At 39.8% G+C, this 21,717-nt stretch overlaps 1 protein-coding gene and 1 long non-coding RNA gene across 6 annotated transcripts; both read left to right on the top strand.

Annotated features, from left to right (window-relative positions):
* The first annotated feature begins 214 nt into the window (after window positions 1–214).
* Window positions 215–18,503, top strand: dsd (attractin-like protein dsd). Of its 5 annotated transcripts, none has more exons than XM_076538552.1 (12): window positions 217–741; window positions 8,064–8,411; window positions 9,090–9,271; window positions 9,486–9,883; window positions 9,954–10,552; window positions 10,660–11,143; window positions 11,212–11,620; window positions 11,708–11,851; window positions 11,996–12,145; window positions 12,217–12,604; window positions 12,812–13,049; window positions 13,369–18,503. In XM_076538552.1, exons 1-12 carry the CDS (start codon window positions 437–439, stop codon window positions 13,612–13,614), a joined length of 3,891 nt encoding a protein of 1,296 aa, XP_076394667.1. In that variant the 5' UTR covers window positions 217–436; the 3' UTR covers window positions 13,615–18,503. The 5 variants fall into 5 exon arrangements, with proteins under 5 accessions (XP_012136300.1, XP_012136298.2, XP_076394667.1 ...); XM_012280907.2 differs by having other exon boundaries at window positions 11,209–11,620; XM_076538553.1 differs by having other exon boundaries at window positions 218–741; window positions 11,209–11,620; window positions 12,833–13,049.
* Window positions 748–4,785, top strand: LOC143265581 (uncharacterized). Its single transcript, XR_013040195.1, has 3 exons — window positions 748–2,542; window positions 2,802–2,850; window positions 2,946–4,785. It is a non-coding gene; the product is annotated as an uncharacterized LOC143265581 (long non-coding RNA).
* Window positions 18,504–21,717: the final 3,214 nt, after the last annotated feature.

The raw sequence follows: 21,717 nt of genomic DNA, 5'->3' as shown, positions 1-21,717 counted from the left end.
TATATATCTGACGAAGCAGAGAGTATACGGATGCGAGATAATATTGCCTTACGAAAAATCTACTGAAGTTAGCGACATAGCGCAAGCGAACTATCTTCTCCCATCACGGAATAATATATTTGGAAAAGATTTTGAATTACGCGGGTGCACTGCGCCAATCGCAAGTGTCGTTAGTGGCGCCACGCAACGATTTCTCTAGATAACAATGAATGTCAGAAACAAGTAGCCAACTAACAGTCTATGTTTCTCTCTGCTAGATGGTGTAATTCGTGGTTGCGACACCGTGGGAGCCGCGCGGTGGCGACCGCACACTCTCGACTACGGGATCGCGCAGTGAGTTAACGAGTTGCATCGAAACGCGAGACAGAAGTGCCCATATGTATTTCGTTGGGTGCATCGCCGTCGGCCATTGTCTCTGACATGGAAGCCCATCAAAATGGCAGAGGTCGTGCAGATGTTTTTGTTCCTATATAAATCGAAGTACCGTCGGAAAGGGCAGTGCCGTGAGGTGGTACGCGATCAGTGCGGTGTAATTGCAGTGCCGTGGCCGATACTGTGGGCGGCGCTGATCTGTTGGGTGGTGCACGTAACCGCGGCAGCCTCCACCTCTTCGTCGTCGCTGACGACGGATACGAGCTGCGACACGGACAGTTGCGTCAACGGGGACTGTGTCAATGGCACCTGCGTGTGCCACGAGGGTTGGCAGGGCTCGGCGTGTCAATTCTGCGCCGGAAAAGTCAGGTGAGCGAGAACGCGCAAGCTGATGCCAGTTTCATTCTCTTCCGCTTCTTGCCGGGAATCTGATCTTCCGTGTATACAGACGGTCGGTGGAGAGAAAGCTCGACAAAATCGTACGTGCCGCTACGGTTTGCAGGGCTGGCATAAGACACGAGTTCACAGTGTTCTCTGGAACGTGGCTCCGCGATCTATGAAAAGTTTATCGCAATTTTTATGGAGCCGTTTGCATAGTATTATTGGAGTACTCGTGAGATTTATAAACGTCCTAAATTTGAAGCGTTTCAAGTTTAAAGCATTCCCAGTTCGGGACACTGAACTTAAATCGTTCTCAGCAGCATTTCGAACTTACTGTTTCAGGCATTTCAAGTTTGAGTTGTTTCAAGTTTGAAGCATTTCGAACTCGTGTTCCGAGTTTGAAATTTCGAACTTCAAACATTTCGGGTTTAGTATATTCTAAGTTGCAGCATTCTGCGTAGCGTTCCAGACCTGAAACATCTATAAATATGTATGTTTTGGTGTCCTCAAATTTTGGAACCTGTTCTTGCGAATGTGTGTGGAGACCGTTTGACACAATTAACTGTACATTTTGTCTAGCGTGTGCAACGGTATATCGATGGTTTTCTAGGTCGACCAGGAATCGGTGTAGGAGTTCGACGGAAGAGAATCGGTCTCGGTCTTATTCGTTTCCGGAATCGCGTAAATAAAGCGGGAAAGCGCAAACGTGCGTACGCGCGGATTTCTCGGATCTAATTGCTCTCCCGTGCGCGTCCGATAGACCTCTGGAAGGGGAACACAGTTCGGTCATTGTCTGATGCGGCCCCGGTTGACGGTGAAGAGTAATCGGGACACTGACGAATCTAACGGGACAGTGACCGCGGAAATTGGTCGGGGTTGTCTGGCTCTTCGTTTCGTGCCTCGAGTACAGGGGATTAGATTTTACGTCGTCGATCGATCGACGGCTTTAAACTTGACAGGGAAACTACGGTTTCCGCCACTGTCAAGGGTGCTTTGCTGCTTCTCTCTCTTTGCTTTTCACTCGCGCTTCGAATCACCGTCGCGCTAACGCGCCGCGAAAGGGTTCTTCTATTCTCTTTGAAGATATCCAATTATGCTCGTACAATGTTTATTCTAGAAGCCGCGTAGGCATGGTCGGCATCTTGGTGCGCGTTGAGCAATTGCACTGAAATTTGACGCGAAATGTTGCATTTGTCTCCGTCGTTTTGAAATTCGACCCTGCGCACGAGACGCAACCAAGAAACGTTTTGCGTCGCGACCATGCACAACGTTTCCATTTCGTTTTGTTTTTATACTCCTTTTTTTAAAGAATGGCAGTTACTCTTGCTTGTTATTTTCCTACTAATAATATACCGGTTACGCATCTTTCGGTAGATCGAAACTTGACTTTCACAGTCTCTATATTAGAATTCAGAGGTGTCGCTATCGATTATCGATTTACATCGATATATCGCTAACGTATCGTTGACCATATGACCAAAGTAAAACAATGTACACTTCGGCCATTGTAATCTATATATTCCTATTTAATGCTTAAATATAACCTAACCTGATTTCAAGCAGGACTAATTAAATTTGAATAATAAGATTTTGTGCCAGATGGGTTAGATTTGGTTTTACCATTTAAATCTGTTAGATATCGATAGGTCAAGTTGCATTGGTTAAAAGTAGGTTTTATCGATATTTAACGATAACATTATCGATAATAGCAACTCGAAGTAAAGTCTGCGGGGCTGAGGTCATTGACAACGATTCCACTGAAATGATTGCCATGCAGTTTTGTACATAAGTATACGTTTCTCATTCTCATTTACACATTTGTTTTTTCATTTTATTATACTTTTTCCGCGCGAAGTTTTTACGATATCATATCTCGTATTAGTGACAATTGATATTTCTATTGTATCGGATAAGAGAACAATGGCGTGTGTATCGTTTCTGAAATTTTTCTTGCCAATTTTCCTCGGTTATATCGATGTTTATTATATGCACTTATTAACCAGCTCTTGTATTTTAATGTATGTACACTTCCGTTTTATGCTTTGCAGGTTATGTAATTGGTATACATGTTTGTTAACAAAACTCCTACAAAGTCAGGTGTGAAAATCTTATTATTTATAAATATATGGCATATACTTATTAAATTATGAGTGTACATATTTACTGAATTAACACGTTTATACACTTTTTAGAAATGATTTTATTGGCAGAGAAATCCTATACCTGCAAAGAAAATCCCAAGTGATTGGCGACTCCACGTTCGTCCTTATCCGCAGGAAGCCCACGTTCTACCTAAGTGTCAGAGGAAAGTTTAAAATTTAGATACGTTCGATTAGCAGTAGTTCTACGACGTCGATCAATCGACTGAAGAATCTTACAATCGCCGACTTAACCTGGATTCAACGAGGGGAGATGGCGTTTCAAAATTTCATCGTGTACTCATGAATAATTGGCGCTGAAAATAAACCGCGCCTCCGGGGCCGTGTTAATGCGCGAGGTTACCAGCACGAAACAAAACAGCGGGAAGAAAGGGGGCGTTCTTCGTCACGAGAACATATCCGTAGACGTTGAAACGAATCGTGTCCATTTATTTAATTTTATGTCCGTCGTTGACTAACGAGGAGGAAGGATTTCAACATGTCCTTGATGTGTCGAACAAAAGCGAGTCACCGATATTTTAATTTTCATTTCGTAAATACATAATTCATAGATTCGAATTTATATGCAACTTTAATCAGACCATTTACATAACAAGGAGAAATTAAGGCGTGTCTAATTTGGTATAAAAGTTCTGGCGATTCTAAACAATGATTAGGAGTGTCAAAGTATGGTGTACATGACTCACAGCGATATAGTAAGGTCGTAAATCACTCTGTAGATTAAAATACTGACAATGAGCTAATAACCTGAGAGGGGTTCAGCTTACGCTGATTGTACGCAAAACGCGATTTCTTTGAACGTCACACGGATAAATTATTCCTGCGTAACTCATCTGCAATGTAAACACAATTCCTGTGATGGTCAGGAACAGTGACACGACAATGTTGGTTCATTAGTCTATACCTGTTCAGACACCTTGTTCTAGTTTGAGCTGTGCTAATTATACGACTAGAAATACCTGTATATCTGGCTCAGGTGTATTATTAAGCGGTTTATTGAACTGTCAGAGCGTCAATTGCAAGATCCAAGTGGGGGAATTTCTGAAAGTACTTTATCGGTTACCGTTCCAGTTGTATTGCAACGATCGGCAGTCAATTCACTCATCGTTATACGCATTGAAAGAAAATAAAGCAGAACGCAGCGTATCTCGGGCTTTTGATCTCGCTGGACGTCATTAATTTACGACCTCGCTATATCTCGCAAGGCATTTCATACATTTGATAACGTTCATTACAATCCTTATTGATGATTATGGAGTCACTTGCGAATGTCCGTTAATCCGAGATTAAAATGATTCAGTACAACGGGAACAGTGATTAACTCTGAATCGTGATAATTAATCCCGGGGTAACTTGCGAAGGTATGGGTTTATGTATTTATTGGGTATCGATTCAGTTATTCAAACGGTATCAAACTGCGAGGAAACAAGGACAAGCGTCGCTGAATGATAATCACTAATAATTAATAATCCGATTAATGGAGATCGGTGCGGTAACCATCCTTTTAAATAGGAGACTATTTGTCTTAATAGAATAGTGAAATAGTAACAACAGTAAGCGGTTGTATAACAGAATGGATAGTAATATACAATAGTCGTATGAGACACGTGACTTTATTTAATCTCCTCGAGTAACAAGATAGTCGAACAATTAACAAGATAAGATATACAGTTTTATTTTTATCGACTTCAGAACATGTCAAACAGAATGGTATTAGTCATTCACAGATCGAACTGCTTCTTTTTGTAATTCTAATGTCGAAGTGATATTATCAGTAAGAAAGGAAAGAATTAACTTTTGTAGATAATGAAAAATGTGAAAAGCAAAGCTTGTCGGTGTTTAACGAAAAGCTACCGGGCAGCGCAAACAAAAACCGGCTTCGGAACCGGTAGAATTCAGGATCGTTTCGCGAAGCCGACAAGCGGCCCGATTCTCTCGGAAGTCGATGCGCGAATTTTCACGCGAAAATTGGCGAACTTTTACGTCTTCCCGTCGACTCTTGCTAGAGCGCAATCAGTGGCACCGTGCCGGTTTCTCTGTCCGGTTACTTTTATCCGCGTCCTATCCTATCATTGAATTATGAACGGACTGAAAGTTTATATAATACTCGTCGATGAACGGAGGAACATCGGAGAGCAGAAGCATCGAATCGATTATCATTGGGGAAGGTTAATGGATCCGAGATTTCTTTTTTGTACCAATCCGTTGGTTTAAGTCAACGAGAAAACTTATTGTTGGAAACTGTTTACACGTGCGCCGCGGGCAGTTGCCCATCGCCGGTTTAGCTGCACGGTGTAAATTGTTCAGGGTTGCGCCGTCTCGTCTAGGTTCGTTGTACTGTCTGGAGTAATTAGATCTTGTGCTCGAGCGGTGAACGACTCGCACTTCCTACGACGGAATTTTTTAATCCTTGCTAGGAAATTGAAATTAAATTGGTAGAATAATTTAGTATACGATTTTAAATTTTAGTCATACACGGAAGAATTATTAAATGATTTGTCGGGTACCAATAGTATTCCAATTTCAGAGATTGATTGCCTTACGCAGGCACACAATGTTTCTAATATTTTCTCTATTTCTGGCACCAGTGGAAACACGTCGCTCGCAATAATTAATGGATCGCGTGTCCGAAGCACCGACCAATATTCGAAATGACAGAAATACCGTGCGTTTATTGCCCCGATGCATTTTATGGAACCCGCTCTCCCGTAAACGCGTATAATTTTCAGAATATCGGTTAACCTGTTCAAGTAGATCTTCTAATTAAACGGATCGGTTAATTAGTTGATAATAGTGGGTTAAATTGATATGGGGACAAAGGATTCCGCGTATAAACATGTTTGCTCAGTGATAAATTCGTGAATCAGTATGATATCTATACTGTGACTCAAAGAAATTTAATCAAACTATCGGTCATGGATTAACGTCGATAACATTTGTTAGAAAATTATTGTATGGCCACATGTATTGCCACAATTTGGAAACTTGTTATATTTTTCACGCTTATAGTGTTAATGCAAGTTTTTTGGGTTGCCACGTGTTACCCGTTATAACTGCAATATTTCCTAAGATTGTCCCCCGGTTGTCTCATGATTATTTGAGCTCACAAGGTCCGTTTTTCGACCACGCTGTAATCCAGGCGCAAAAATGTTTTGTGCTGAAATATTAATGTCAGCCATTCTGTCCGCGACACGTGTTAGTGTCGTAAATCACCGATGAGAATTTACGTGGAACGAAACTTCGCTCGTTACATCGTACCCCTGTTCTCTCCTCCCCTCAGCTTTTTCCATCATTTTTTCTTGTTTTTGCATTGCATTATCGGTGCCAACGTATTGTTATTCCTCGAACGTTGCTGTTCGACAATGCGCATCCGTTTTCTACACGCAATCGTTCCTATAAATGCGTTTGCCCGATAATGGCACAGGTGTCTCTCATTCGGATGTATTTTTCTTTTGCAACATCGATGTTCCAGTTGCGAGTTTTTTGTAGTTCAAACGTTAACCCTTTGGTAATCGTGTGTCAAGGAAATTATCACTGCAATTTATAAACATGTATGTACATAAGCGTGCGTTATGTAAAGGTATTGCAAAATGGCACATTCTAAAGCGTGACAAATGACTACATAAATTTTCTCTTCTAAAATGATTAGCTGGTTAAACGATTAACTGAAACGTACAAGATTTCATGACATAAAAATATGAGAAACACATCAGTTCCATGAAAACAACTGTATAAACGTTTCGTTCTCAACACAAGATTCTGCTTAACAATACCAAAATGTAAATCGGTTGACGCGTTCCAACAAAGAGGCAATATAAATTAAGAATACCGAACGTTTCAGACCTTCAGCTTCAAATTGATATGCTAGGAGCGATATTCCGTGGTACCTTTATGTCATGAATTCGTGTCGGGTTTCGAAATTGTCCGACCACATGGTTTCTTACGTAGACATTCTAAATTCATAATTCATTGGAAAGAGAAACAGCCGCTTAAATTAAACGAACAATATCCTCTACTGCACAGCGTGCTCCGTGTTCGCAAAAGGGTCAGCTCACTTTGTAGACGCATCTTGATGTATCGCTGAAACTCCAGGCTTTTGTGATTTAGATTGACGCTTATCTAGCGCTCGACTCTGTTCGATCACTTTGCTCTTTTGTCTGTGTCCAAGCTTTATCGTTATCACGACCACGAAACGCTTTCCTCTCGTGTTATCCACACGGACATCGTCCTTGGCTTAGGCGCCTCGAGAACGACGAAACTGAGCGTCGAGACTTTTTGATTCTCTTTTCGCTTTATTAACAACAGTGGGATTTGCTTATCTGCTGATCCAGCCACGGATATCTAAAGATCTGGATATACAGGGATCTAGTAATCGATAATAGGCTTTTAAAACATAAATGAAGCGATATATATAAATATACCAAAGGAAAAACAAGCGATACGATAGCAGCGATAGCTAAATTTTATGCAGAACAGTATTATAAATTTCAATTTGTGTTATCTTTGTAACGGTTTCATTTTCTTGCATACCGTTACAAAGAGGGGAAAGCCCGGTTGTTTTCACTTGTAAAGAAACTTGCAATTTCCAATTTAAATGACGCCATTGCGATTCAAATAAATGAAAAGCTATGGCATATTCGACGCAGACGGAAGATAAAGAAGGCAGTTCTCGCGTTCTTTTCTCTGCGTTTATCGTGCGTGATCTTGCATTGTCCCCGCTGATAAGAGCCGAGGGACGTCGATACTGCACCGCAAGCCTTGAACATTGTGCAATCGTCTGTAATTTGTGGTTTTCGATGCAATTAGGCTGCTAAGTCGCAATCTCCGTTAAAATAAAATAGATAAAGAACAGTTAAAAGGCATTAAGAGACCTTGGGTTTTGAAAGCTATCACCATAACAGGCTCGATTGCGATTTGAAGTCCCCTTTAACATTTTTAGTGCCACGTTAGTCATGTTTCTTACGTACACTTATCGTTTTACAAATATTACAATTTTCAAAATGACTTTTTTTAATTTTATGACATTTTTAATCTTCATTGGACAATCGACTCATGGAACGTTTAAATACCCTGCCAATCAGTTTCGTGGTCGATCAATCATTATGTGCTGGTTCAGGTGTTCGAGATTGATAAAGTTTCTTTGTCTTGCAGACTGACGGGTCCAACAGGCTACATCCACGACGGTATCGGCAACTACACGGCGGACGTGCGGTGTTCCTGGCTGATCGAGAACAACCCGAATTCCACGATACGGATGCACGTGGAGCAGTTCGCGACGGAATGCGGTTGGGATCATCTGTACATCTACGACGGTGACAGCGTGGAGGCTCCTTTGCTTGCCGTCTTCTCGGGCTTGATGCACAAAGATGGTTATCACATACGCAGAGTGCCGGAAGTGATCGCCCGCTCCGGAAGCGCTCTGTTACACTTCTTCTCGGATGTCGCGTATAACATGAGCGGTTTCAATATCACTTATAAAATCAACGCCTGCCCCAGCAGGTAAATGATCTGCCGGCTCTCTCTTTTCGATCCTGCGAATACGATGCCATATCTACAATACCTATCTTGGCGCGATGAATAAATTTGTACGCCTTTAAATTCCTGTATCACTAATGATTCATAAAGTTATTAACGTTTGATGCGTTAAACAAAGCTGAATAAATATTTGGAGCTAAAGCGATTAACGGCGGTATTCCGCGTTATACATTTAGACTTACATTAATATACATCTTTAGACTTGTTTTGTATGAACTCTGACATATTCGATCGCGAATAGGCCAAGGAATAATCGGCTTTTCAGTCGATCAGAACGTGTATCTGTTGATCCCATTCGCGCCGTGGTATCTCGCGATTAAGCGTCCATTTTATTGAGTTGACATCATGTGTTAGGAACGAGGAACGAATGTGCTCTATCTTATCTCCGATAACCTGTTGTCCCTGGTCAGGAGAGCACGCTCAAGATCAGCCGGTTGCGTTTTTGCGGATTCAATTCGTGCTACTCTATGTCGAATTTCTTCCTGCGACGATATTTGCCGAATGATTAAATATTTATTCAACCTCCAATGCAAACACGATAAGCGTGTATATTATGTATTCTATGATCAAACATGCGGTGTGCTCTTTAAAGATTTGCTCAACCTATCTGGCTTCCATGTGTACACGCTTTGTCATCCGCAGGTATTCGCATATCGACTGTTCCGGCCATGGTGTGTGTATCGATGGTGTGTGCACGTGTGACGCCACGTGGACCGGCGAGGCCTGCGAGATTCAAGTTTGCCCTAATAATTGCTCACACAGTTATGGGCAAGGCGAGTGTAACCGCGAGAGCCATCACTGTGACTGCGCTCATGGCTTCAAAGGTGAGCATCGAAGTTCCCAGGTAATTGTTGACAAAAGAGCCTCGATCATATTGAACTTGACATATATTATCAAGGTTACCATCTAAAACGTCTTAGTTACTCACTGTTGTTCTAGTCTCAATGATAAATGTTGTCAATCTTATTTTCCCAAGTGATTAAACGCCATTGAGACCTTATGTATTTGCAGACGTTACTCATACCTATACCGTTTTAGGTTCAGATTGCAGCCAGAAGAGCGACCGCGGATTTTGGGAGAGCGTGTCGTACACAGACTTCTCGCCAGAAGGGTCGGCTAGTCATTGTTCCATCGTTTGGAAGGATTCCCTGTACGTGGTCGGTGGCGAGAGCTTCCATCGCGCCAAGATGATATACGTTTACGATTACAACGGTAACGTTTGGGAGACACCGCACGTCGAAGGAAAGGTTCCTCTTCCGCGTTACGCTCACTCGTGCGTGCTCTTCGGCGATAAGATATTCATGTACGGTGGTGTCTTGCAAAATTCTACGGTGACCAACGAGATCTGGGCGTTCGACGTGTCGGCCAAAGTCTGGGAGAACGTTACTGTACACGACAACTATCATAACAACAAAACTATGCACGGTCCTTTAAAGGTAGCTAATTTTGCAGTTCACTGTACATTTAATATTCAACCGTTCTTACTTAATGTATTCATTTACACAGGTAGCCGGACATACTGCAACTTTAGTGCAGGGCCATGGAAGGAAGGAGAAAATGGTGGTGATATTTGGCTACTCGCCTCAGTACGGTTATTTAAACGTAGTCCAAGAATACTACTTAGGTACCCGTGAATGGCAAATCGTTGAAACGATTGGTTTCCCCGTGAAAGGTGGTTACGGTCACACTTCCGCTTACGATCCCTTAACCAATCTGATCTACGTGTACGGCGGTTACGTGTCCGAGTCGCAGAGCACGCAAGTGTTGACCAACAGATTGTACTCTTATCACCCGAATCATCATGAATGGACTTTGCTCACGTCTGCTCCGTCTGCACGGTTCTTTCATACGGCTGTCTTCGTCTCTGGGGGTTTGATGATCGTTTTTGGTGGTAACATGCACAACGACACGCAGCATTCGGATGGAACTAGGTGTTATTCCGCGGACACGATTGCGTATGATGTTACGTGCGACTCGTGGCACCAGTTTCCTATGCCCAAAGAGATGACTGACTTGCCCAGGTACGGCCACAGCGCGACTGTGTTCGAGAAATCGATGTACATCTACGGGGGATTCGATGGTCAGATGTTGTCTGACATGTTGAGGTATATCTTTTTCTTGTTTGATATCACGTGTAGATTGTAGCCTTGTAGCTACGACACGCACTTTTATAACTCGTTGAATGTCGTGTTATATTCCCTTGACTTTTTAGATATACCCCAGGCAACTGCGAGCATTTAACAAATCAGAACCAGTGCTTGAATGCAAGAATAGGCGTGAAGTGCGTATGGGATAAGCGTGAGAATAGATGTATACAAATTACTAAGATATCCAGACACGTGCTCCTTAACGACGACATGCACGACGGAGTTTATATGAGATGCTTGGACGACACGCCTCCGCGAGGAATGACGTCTCACAAGGAATTATGCAAGCTGCTCACGGACTGCGTGGCGTGCGTGCAAACCTCGTACAACTGCGTGTGGTGTGGCAAAAGTTGCTCGCACGAGATCTGCCGAGATAATGCAAACGCACCTTCGACCAAGGCGATCAGTCGTTTGGAACAGTGCGACGCGCATACAGGCATCGAATGCTTGCAGTTGCACACGTGTCACGCATGTTCTAGCAATCCCCGTTGCATCTGGTCGTGGTCCAATGGACCTGACCGGTGTAAGCCATATTCGAAAGCTCGTGAAGTAAGTACGCAAACGAAAATCGAGAATCGCGAACCAGATATCCATTTAACCACGAATCCTTATAGCAGGTGACCATTCTAAATGGAACTATTCAGGCGCAAAGACTGTCCATAGATTCTTGTCGTAGTCCGTGCGTGGAGTACACCTCTTGCAAAAATTGTACAGAATCGGATTGCATTTGGTGTCAGAATGAAAAGAAATGCGTGGATAAGAACGCATATCCTGCGAGCTTCCCTTATGGCCAGTGTCGGGAATGGACGACGATGGACACCAAATGTCGAGCTACGGAGACTGGGAAGGAGTGGTGTACCTTTTACTCGTCTTGCTCCGCTTGCCGTTCGGATCCTGGATGTGGATGGTGTGACGACGGTTCAGGAACCGGAAAAGGGTTGTGCTTGCCTGGTGGAGCTCGTGGTCCGAGTAGCAGAAGCTTGGATACTTGCCCATTCGAACGATGGTACTTTACCAAATGTCCTAGTAAGTGAACCGAGATGAAGCGTAGAATTTATTCGTTATATTATTTAATGTGTATAAATGCTAATGATGCTTGTGTTATAATTTCAGCTTGCCAATGCAATGGCCATAGTAAGTGTCTTCCAAACAGTAGCGTGTGTATTCAACCATGTGGGAATTTGACTTATGGACCTCACTGCGATAAATGCATTCCTGGCTATTATGGGAGTCCCTTAAACGGAGCAACTTGCCAACGTAAATTATATACCTATTGAGTTATTGATTAAAGTAGAAATTAATAAAATATATAAATATGACAATTTAAGGAACTAGAGGCATATAAATCTAAAGATAATGTGTTCCACTTTTGTAGCGTAAATTGTATTTTGATGATTTCAGCTTGCTTCTGTAATAACCAAGGTACGCATTGCACAAGCGAAACGGGAAAATGTTTCTGTACAACGAAAGGGATTATAGGAGACCATTGCGAACGATGCGATGTGACTAGCCTCTACCATGGAGATCCTACAAACAAGGGTTCATGTTTTTGTAAGTACTTTCTAACAAAAGAATTTGGTTTCCTATTGAGTATTTACATTAAATTGGAAATTATTTCGCAGATGATTTGGCGATCGATTTCCAATTCACATTCAATTTAAGTAAGAAAGAGGATCGTCAGTATAGGGCGATTAATTTTAAGAATTCTCCGCCGAAACCAGATATCGACGCAGAGTTTTCCATTACTTGTTCCGTTCTTGCAAAAATGAATATTACCGTGAAGAAGGGGAATACACCGGAAATACCGCTTCTTCGCGGCGTGAACTGTACGACGACCATGTACAAGCATCGTTTTGACAAGGATGGTTATGGTTTGGGTAGCGAGGACAACACTACCCTGACCACATTCTATGTATATGTGTACGACTTTCAGCCACCTGTATGGATTCAAATCTCCTTCTCTCAATACTCCAAACTTAACCTCCAGCAGTTCTTCATAACATTTTGCACGTGAGTATTTGAAACTTCATGACGATTTTATTAATTCAACACTTAGAAATATGAGGTTAATTCTTTTGTTTTCGTCGCGTGTAGTAGATCATTTATAAGCAGATTAATAATCCAGTGACCGATAGCATTAGTTTGTTGATTTTTCTCCAAAATTTTCTGCGCTTTTGTGTTGTCCTAAGCCTCAGGCAGTACTTACTTGTAAACTAGAGATTACATGCCACCACCCAGGTGCTTCCTCGCTCTATTATTGGTGGCTGCTGTCCTCTGGAAGATTAAGCAAAAATATGACATGTACAGAAGAAGACAGAGACTCTTTGTAGAAATGGAGCAAATGGCAAACAGAGCGTTTAGCCAAGTTTTGGTGGAAATTGAAAGGCGGGACGTTGATAATTCGGACTCGGAGCGAAGTGAAACCGAATTAACCAATTGCCGCAAAAAGAAAAAGGTCAGTATCAAATTTCATATTTTCCAGATACTTAATTTATTAACCACCACTCAAAATTACAATGACAGTATTTTAATTAAAATAATTGACGAACAGTTTACTAATTCTTATTTGAAATTGATTTAACTCAAACATGATAAGTACAAGATATCATTATGTTGGTATCCCTGGAGTATACCATTCAATTTCAATACTCGAACACTTGTTTCAAACGCAGCGCAGTCAGTTGCCGCTGACGCGTCGCGGATTACGGACATGTACGCGGACGGGAGATAAACCGTGTGTCATTTTTGTATAAGATTTTCACGGATATTTGCAGGATGCCCCTAGTCCGATCGCATTGGAGCCCTGTTGCGGTAACAGAGCAGCGGTCCTGTCGTTACTAGTCAGACTGCCTACTGGCGGTGAACCGTACACACCGGCTGGTCAAAGTGCCGGTTTAGCAGTAGCGTCTGCGTTAGTTACACTGGGTAGTCCGCGAAGGCCTTCTCAGGAATTGACGACGAAAGAGCCGAAGAAATCACGAAAATCTGCCAGTCAGCATCCAGACTCCACTTGCATTTAGCGATAAGGACCTCGAAAGTAGAGACATGTAAATGTAAACTACGCCGTGGGTGACTATGAGCCTTAGACACGTTTCTGTGATCTTGCCTACGCAAACGGGCAGGACTGTTACGGTTAAAACGGAAAAAATCTTCGAACTCGGATCGAGTGAAGTGCGGTGATGTTTTTTCGCGGCGAATTTTGCGTTTCGTTTCGTTTCCGTCGTAACACGATGATCGGTCGGTAAAACCGTTCCGACGTCCGGTCCGTATCCCGAGGAGAATCGCATCCGTCACATTCAAAAGCGTCAGCTAAAAAGGAAATACCACCGGACCCATTCGTTCAGCCGTTGGTGTATGGTAAGTAACGTTACCTTGTTTGGCTGACTTGAAAGTTTTATCTGTCGATTCCTTCCGTTTCTACGTGACGATGTACAGTGAGTGAACATGGTAGGCTTTCTTAGGGAAAATGACGATGTAGGAGAAAAGGAACATTACTCGTTAATTTTTGGTTGATAAATTTTCGAATTTTACGTATTTGATCAAGTTTTCTTCTCTGCATTAAACCTTTATCCCAAGAAAGCTTACATCGCACCCAGGTGTACAGTGTTTTGTATATAGATTTATTAGGCAGTTCTTTTTCTTTCTTTTTTTGTCATGGTTTCGCAATCACTGAAACGTCTCTGGGAAAAAAATGTTTCGTTTTTTACTGACGTAATGTAATCTATAGTTGCGTTTCTCTTTTGTTTTATGCGAGAGATCGCGGTAGAACAAAACGCGGGAAATCGGTGAACGAAACGTTGAAAAATTCGATTTGCCAGTTGCAGTTCGAGGATGCTTTTCGTTCTCTCTCTGTTTTGTAAAGTCGTGTAAATAATTGTGTGCCGTATTTCCAAAGTGAACGGGGTATCATGACGCAAACAAGAAAAAAGAAAAAAAATTGTACAGATTTAAGCTATTTGAAAAGAGAAAATAGTCGAAGAGCGAGTGACAAGGAATATATCGATTTTTGTGTATTCGTCTCTAGTAAGATGTAAAAAAAATTCAATTCTAAACTAAGGGAAATGAATAGAGGCAACAATTTTCGTTGATATATCGATCGCGTGAACTTCGAATTCCATGTTTACATTGTGCCAAAGCATTTTTCATATTGGTATTATTATAAGAAGAGAAAAAAATAATCAGAACATCACCGACGAATATAAATTTCTATTAGAACAAAATATTTCATTTCGAAGAGTTCACAGAAAAATACCGAACATGCAAATATCATTTTTGTCTCTATTCATGTCCAAGAGAAGTGAAAAATTCGCTGCACGATCGGTAAAACTATTTCGAGAGACAAGTTATCGATTGTGTATCATCGTTTTTCTAGAATAAAGTCCGCGCGTTTTCGATCGTGCAGCGATTGGCGTAATTTTAATATACATATAATAAACTTCGAAAAAAAAATGAAGAAGGATGTGGACGTTGCAATAAAGCTGTTGTAATAATCGTGATAATTCTTCGATCAATGGTACGTTTTCCGTTTTCGTTACAAGATGGCGGTGCTGGTTGTTGCATGTACCAAAACTTTGGGGTTAGGTTTTTAAACCAAACAAAAGCATGACACGTGTGTTATGACTGCGTTATCGCTAATTTATTTTCGATACACGGATTTTTATTCGCCTGTGTGATAGTTTAACAAACATTAATTGCTTCCCCTGTAAAATTCAACCTGATCTCACATTTTTACTTGCTATTTTAAACTCATGCCTTTGTTGAATAGTGTGTTCCATAAAGCGGGGGACTTTTTACATTCTAAAAAAAGGTTTCTACGATAACCACCAGCACTTGCAGGAGAATATAAACAGAATTTCATGTAGAGGCATCGTCTATTTTATATTTTAAGTGATTTTTAGCGTGCAAGAAACTGTTTGTTACACTGTTCAAACGTAATTAGAGAATCTCTTGTTTAGAAAATAACCGGTGATGAAAAAAGTAGCATACACTAATCAATTGTTTTAAGATTTTTTTATATTTAACTCGTTTAGCCTGATTTAGCTTCCAACGTGTAGGTTACTTTGTTCAATCGGGCAATTTTCTCTAATTACTTTGATTCATGTAAAAGACTCTAGTATAATGAAAGTGCGTTCTAGTTTATTAAGGTTTTGTTCACGGAATGTAAAGACAAAGACAGCTATTTTCTCTTTTATTCGAATCATTTGTACAGCACGGATCAAGTGCAATGCATTTTGTTTTACCATGTAATACTCATCGAGTTTCTTTCATTCTCTCTACTTGTATATGAAGACTCCATTGTGAGAATGCAACCAGGCACAGGCGTTAAAGTTACCTTTCGCTACATCACCTTGAAAATGGAAGAAATATTTATTCTTACCAAGTGGCTGTGCCGTGGTTGCATTTACGTAGACCATGGTGTACATTTTATTACCGTAAAGATAATTTAATTTTTTATACAACTGTTTATTTGTTTGTTTGTTCGTTTGTTTTCTTTTTTATCGGAACAACATGAGCATCTCTCCTGCCCGTTTCGAGACGCGATATTGTTCTTCGTGCGAAAATTTCGTTGTAAATAGAGTAAATGTTATGTTATTTAAAACAATAGGAATATTGGGTATTGCTCAACTCTGAGTAGATTTTTTTATCAATTTTTGTTAGTTGGACTCGTTCGATCAAAAGGGAATGCATTTAGCGAGTAAAGGAACTTTGTAATCGTTGAACCGGCATATTCGTCCCAGCTCCTTATTTTTTCCCTGTCTCTTGTTTGTCGAACGTCTTGACACTGCCAACTTTTATCTTTCCCCATCTCTGGTTTCTGATCTGTCTTCGAATCCAAACGAAACCACTCATTTAATTCCTTCAATGACTGAATTTTATAGAATCGACAGCGGGTCATTCAGGTTATGATAATTTAGATACGCTACATAAATTTAACTACAGCCTTCTTCAAGGAAAATGGCGGAGAGGAAGAGCGGTGTTTTTTTCTATAATTAGGTAATGAGTTAGGAACTCGGGGATTTAGAAAGTTGGGAATTAAATGTCCCCCAATCTTTAGAAGTTGTCTCTTCCATCGCAATTTCCAAATTATTTCATTCCAAATAAAACCCAAGTCTATAAATATCCACAATACTATCGGTCGCAGAAAATATTGGGTCAGGGAAGTTAAATTTAAACTGTTCCGTCTTCTGTTAAAAAGTTGTATTTTATTCGAACCACCCCTACATTTCGTTTGGGTTGCGATTGACCCGTTTGACGATTTCCTTCGACTCGTCCAAAGAAAAAAACGCGAAGGAAAACAGATTATTCACTGTCCAACGATTCGAGTCATAGTTTTTAGATCCAGATCTTTAGATTCTTATCGTAAGCATGATCGATCAATTTGACGTACCGTGTTTGAGCAAGGAGACACTGTATCCGTGGAAAAATAGGACACGATATACGACTCGTATCGATCCTTGGCCAAAGTTTGCTAGTGAAACAGAGAGTTTTTAGTAAAACAGGTCGAAGCTGATATCCGTCGTGAAAAAATTCAATTCAGCGAGAAATTCTGCTCTGATATGTCCATTGTTGAATCGAAAGTTTAGATGAGCACGTTGAACGTTAACGCATTCGCGACTGCTTGAGGTTTCTATAATTTTATAACTTCTGACGTTCAGATTTTTTTATAGAAATCGTAGAAAGTTTTCTTCGTTAGATCATGAGAGTCCGGTAATAATTTTCTTCGTTTACGATGGGACCATTCGTTTACGAACAATCGAATTTTCTTCCCATACTTTTAGTTCCAAAATTTGTCTGATCTCGAAAGTGTTAAACGATTGTTCAACTGCGTAATTGTACAAAATTCAGTTGTTTTACAGCTCGAGGAAAATACGATTTCACGAGCAAGGAATGTTTAGAAAATACTTAACGTAATCTGTAAGTAGGTAGGTATAGCTTGCAATTTTTCTAGGACACGAAAATATTTATTTTTATTCGAGCTAAGGTAAGAGAACTCTTCGACGTTCGACGTGAACGATAAAAAACTGAGGAATCTAAGACTTTCGTGTATCGAATGCATTCGATTTGAAAAATGTTGCATTTGGATGTTTCTTCTGTTTCTCATTCCAAAATGTACGTTTAAGTTCGGACCATATTATTTCCTCGAGCAATTTCTTCGAAAATTATCGTTCCTTGGTCCCTTAGTTGAACATAGAAGTTTTGCGAAGAATTTTGTGAAAATTCTGTGAAGATCGCAATGCAAGAATTGGGCTCAATCTTCTATACAGGCATGGGCACTTTTAACTGCCTCAAACTAGCTTCAGACCTCGAACATTCTAAACTAGAGTCTGAAAGTTCAAAGTCATTTAAATTCGAAATTTGAAATTCGTCAAACTCGAAGTACGCTTCCGAGTGCAACTTGGAACAGTCCAAATTCGAAATGTCGGAATCCTTCAAACTTTCGAGCTTCAAGTTCGACCCCGAGTGTTCCAAGAACGCTCGAAATGTTCTAAGAACGATTTCTAGAACTGTTTTAGCAAAATAGGTTCGAAATAATTCGGGGCAGTTCGTCGAGCAATTTCGCCCATGTCTGATTTATATTCTTGAAAGACTGGCAAATGGCATTTTTCCAGGGGAATTCGAAAGAAACGACAGAGATGGATGACGGTAAATTAATTTAGATAGTAACGAATGAATGCGTACGCATGCGTGAACCGGGTATGAAAGAGAGGGAGAGATGATTTCAAATTACGCTCGTATTTTTGTGCTAGAAGTTTAACGACGACGATAAACAACCGAAGAGTGACGAAAACATGGGAGTTGTAGATTATTAGCATGAGCGTGGCGAGCGTGAATAGCAGAGCGGAACAAAATGTATTGTATTATATTAAATGAGACAGATATTGTTTAAATAAAATTGATATACATAAAGCTTGCTTTCGTATAAATTTTACCATTGAATTTTAATGTGAGAAATAACACGACACTATGTTATCATCCTCTGCGTTCTTGTATAACATGTGTGTATTCAATTTATACATTTATAACGTGTGCAATTTATGTTGCTATCTGTAGACATATTGTACAGTAATAGTATACTGTGTTCAACGTATAGTATATATGTATAGTGTACACTATATGTATATGTGTATGCATATGTATACATATATGTTGCATATGTGCTTGTTGAATATGTATATGTATATGTAACATACATGTTACATATGTGCTTGTTGAATATGTATATGTATATGTATATGTATGCATACATGTTGCATATGTGTATGTTGAATATTTATATGCATATGTACGCATATATGTTGCATATGTGTGTGTTGAATATGTATATACATATGTATGTATACATGTTGCATATGTGTATGTTGAATATGTATATGCATATGTACGCATACATGTTGCATATGTGTATGTTAAATATGTATATGTATATGTATGCATATCGGTTGCATATGTGTATATTGAATATGTATATGTATATGTATACACATATGTTGCATATGTATATGTATATGTAAACGTTGAATATAGTATACTATCACTGTACAACATGTCTGCAGACGGCCATATAACAAGACTACCGATTTGCAAATAAAAATTGTAAAGAAAGGGAATAATTTTTAGGAGAATTATAAGGAATTTGTAAGTTGAGTGAAGCATTCCTTATGCTGAGAAAATGAGTACTTGAGTATTTTGACGACAATTTCGTCCGAGGGACGAGTGCTCGTTAGCGAAGAAGCTGAGTAACATCAAGTTATAATAGAATTAGCAAGAGAGAAAATAGCTTGCTTGTTTGTACACTTGACTCGTGTGCCATAGAGATGTCTTTCTTCTATTTTGACAAACTTCGATCAATATTTAAACCCGAATATTTCAATTTGTATAAATGTATCCATTGTACAACAGTTTAATCGTAATTCGATAATAGTGCTTTCGTAAGCCACCAGTTCATTTTAATTCGCCTTTGGTAATATTAGATATTATGAACAACGATAAAGTTTACCTGCGATCAATTTTGATTGGAAAATATCGTGTTTCCCGTGTGTTATTCGGTTTCCGCGTTTCGAGTATGCCAAGTGAAACCATAGTAGTATACATCGTCGATGAATCGGCCGGAAACCAGTTGAACGTTCAACCAGCGATATATCATGAACGAGCAATGGACTATGAATGCGTGTTTCGATGCATTTAACGACGGAAAATTGAGAAAAGAATCGCAGGGAAAATCGCTGCGAACGTGGTTACAATAGACTCAATATAATAAAACTTCTTTTACAATGCTTCTCAGTTTCCTTCTTGTATATTCAACATTAATATACATTAATATTATAGATTCATAGATTTTAAATTAACAGATTATTCCTGTGGATATCGATAAATAATTTCAAGTTTAAATAACGTTCGATGATTATGCGGAGTCACGTTGCATTTAACAGCAGAATTGATTCAGATTAAATTTTTAAATAGAGAGCAACAAAATTCATGAAACGTTCGTAGACAGATTCCCTCATTTTCGAAAAACTCCAGGTGATTCAAACTAATATGAAAATTAATTTTCGTAAGAAACCTTTCGTACTATTATATGAAATAAACTGTAGGGTCAATATCGAACTCTCCTTTCTATTAAGAGGTCTCCTATCTATTAAACTATCGTTTGATATGATAATTCGAACAAAAGGCTTAGTCTGCACCGACTTTTACTTCGACGTTTTAATTAAAGCTGAACTTCGAAACTTGTAATTTCCACCATTTTGTAAACCTTCCGTAGATCATTAAAGCAGAGTTTCATTAACCCGAACATTCAATGGCCAATGAAAGGCGAATCAACGTTGTTCAAGATATAACAAGAATATTCGAGCATATCGTTCAACTTGTACGAACGTTATCGTTTATTTCTCTCTGGAGTGCAAGTTCATTTAAATATCGCGTTTCGCCACGTTTCCCCCTTTTTAGATTGAACGACTTTCGTGCGGCTTTCCAATCCTGGAAGAATTGAATCGTACAGCATTAAAAAAACAAAAGAAGATAGAAAAAGTGAAAACACTCGATACATCCATATCTAAGTTCGTTTTTCCCCGGTGCTTGATTTTCATTATCGATATTGTGTTCCCAGAACAAAAATATTTGCGAGTCTCGTTTTTGTTGCGGTGGCTTATCAGAAAAGTGAATAAACCACTTTTATTATTCTTCCATGCAGAAACGTAACGAATCGTTTGTAACAATTATTTTCCATTCTTTTTACGGACGCTCTTTGTGTAACTCCATGCATTGAATTTCGTGATATAAATAATATTTCAATTGAATTTTCACGATGTAAAGGTGTTGAATCGTTCTGTGAATATTTCCTACGAAAAAACCTTTCACCATCGTTCTTCGTAAATTTTCAGGTAGAATTTTTATGTGGAAAGATTCGGAGGAGGAACTTTTTTGACGATCCGATCAGTGGATCATGAATTGTTGTAAAATATAATGGTACCCGTAGTGAATAGAGGATTGTGTTGGCGCACACGTACACACGTGCTTGTATATTATACCCATTGAACGAGCCGTCTCTCTCGTTAACGCACAATGGACATCGGGAAATAGCACGGTGACCGAGTTCGATATTACCGAATTAATCGGATGGTTCTCACAAGAAAGTCTATTCATGGACTGGAACAAGTTCCATGGATAAATCCGTCCCATTGTGGATACCGTGCGTTATCATAATCCTGCATTCCTATCTTGCATTCCCTCTGCGCAGCATTGCAATAAATCCGCAACAATTAACAATGTGATGAAAAATGAAAGAGGAGTCGTAATTAAAGTGTCTGCTACTGTACTGACATTAAAATGTCTGCCACACTACTGACATTAAAATGTCTGCTGTACATTGTTGATATTAAAATGTCTGCCACACTAGTGTCATTAAAATGTCTGCTGTACATTGTTGATATTAAAATGTCTGCCACACTAGTGTCATTAAAATGTCTGCTGTACATTGTTGATATTAAAATGTCTGCCACACTAGTGTCATTAAAATGTCTGCTGTACATTGTTGATATTAAAATGTCTGCCACACTACTGACATTAAAATGTCTGCTGTACATTGTTGATATTAAAATATCTGCCACACTACTGACATTAAA

The sequence above is a fragment of the Megachile rotundata genome, chromosome 13 (assembly GCF_050947335.1).
Source record: "Megachile rotundata isolate GNS110a chromosome 13, iyMegRotu1, whole genome shotgun sequence".
Classification (NCBI taxonomy): Eukaryota; Metazoa; Arthropoda; class Insecta; order Hymenoptera; family Megachilidae; genus Megachile; species Megachile rotundata.
Note: the sequence above shows the minus strand (reverse complement) of the source record. Positions and strands in the feature narration are given on the sequence as shown.

What these genes read in the sequence shown, in the direction of transcription:
- dsd (XM_012280907.2), top strand. Translation starts at nt 437, where the DNA reads ATGGCAGAGGTCGTGCAGATGTTTTTGTTCCTATATAAATCGAAGTAC. An exon ending in ATGTTGTCTGACATGTTGAG is followed by an intron (nt 10,553 to 10,659) that starts GTATATCTTTTT and finishes TTGACTTTTTAG; the next exon opens with ATATACCCCAGGCAACTGCG. An exon ending in GTACTTTACCAAATGTCCTA is followed by an intron (nt 11,621 to 11,707) that starts GTAAGTGAACCG and finishes TTATAATTTCAG; the next exon opens with CTTGCCAATGCAATGGCCAT.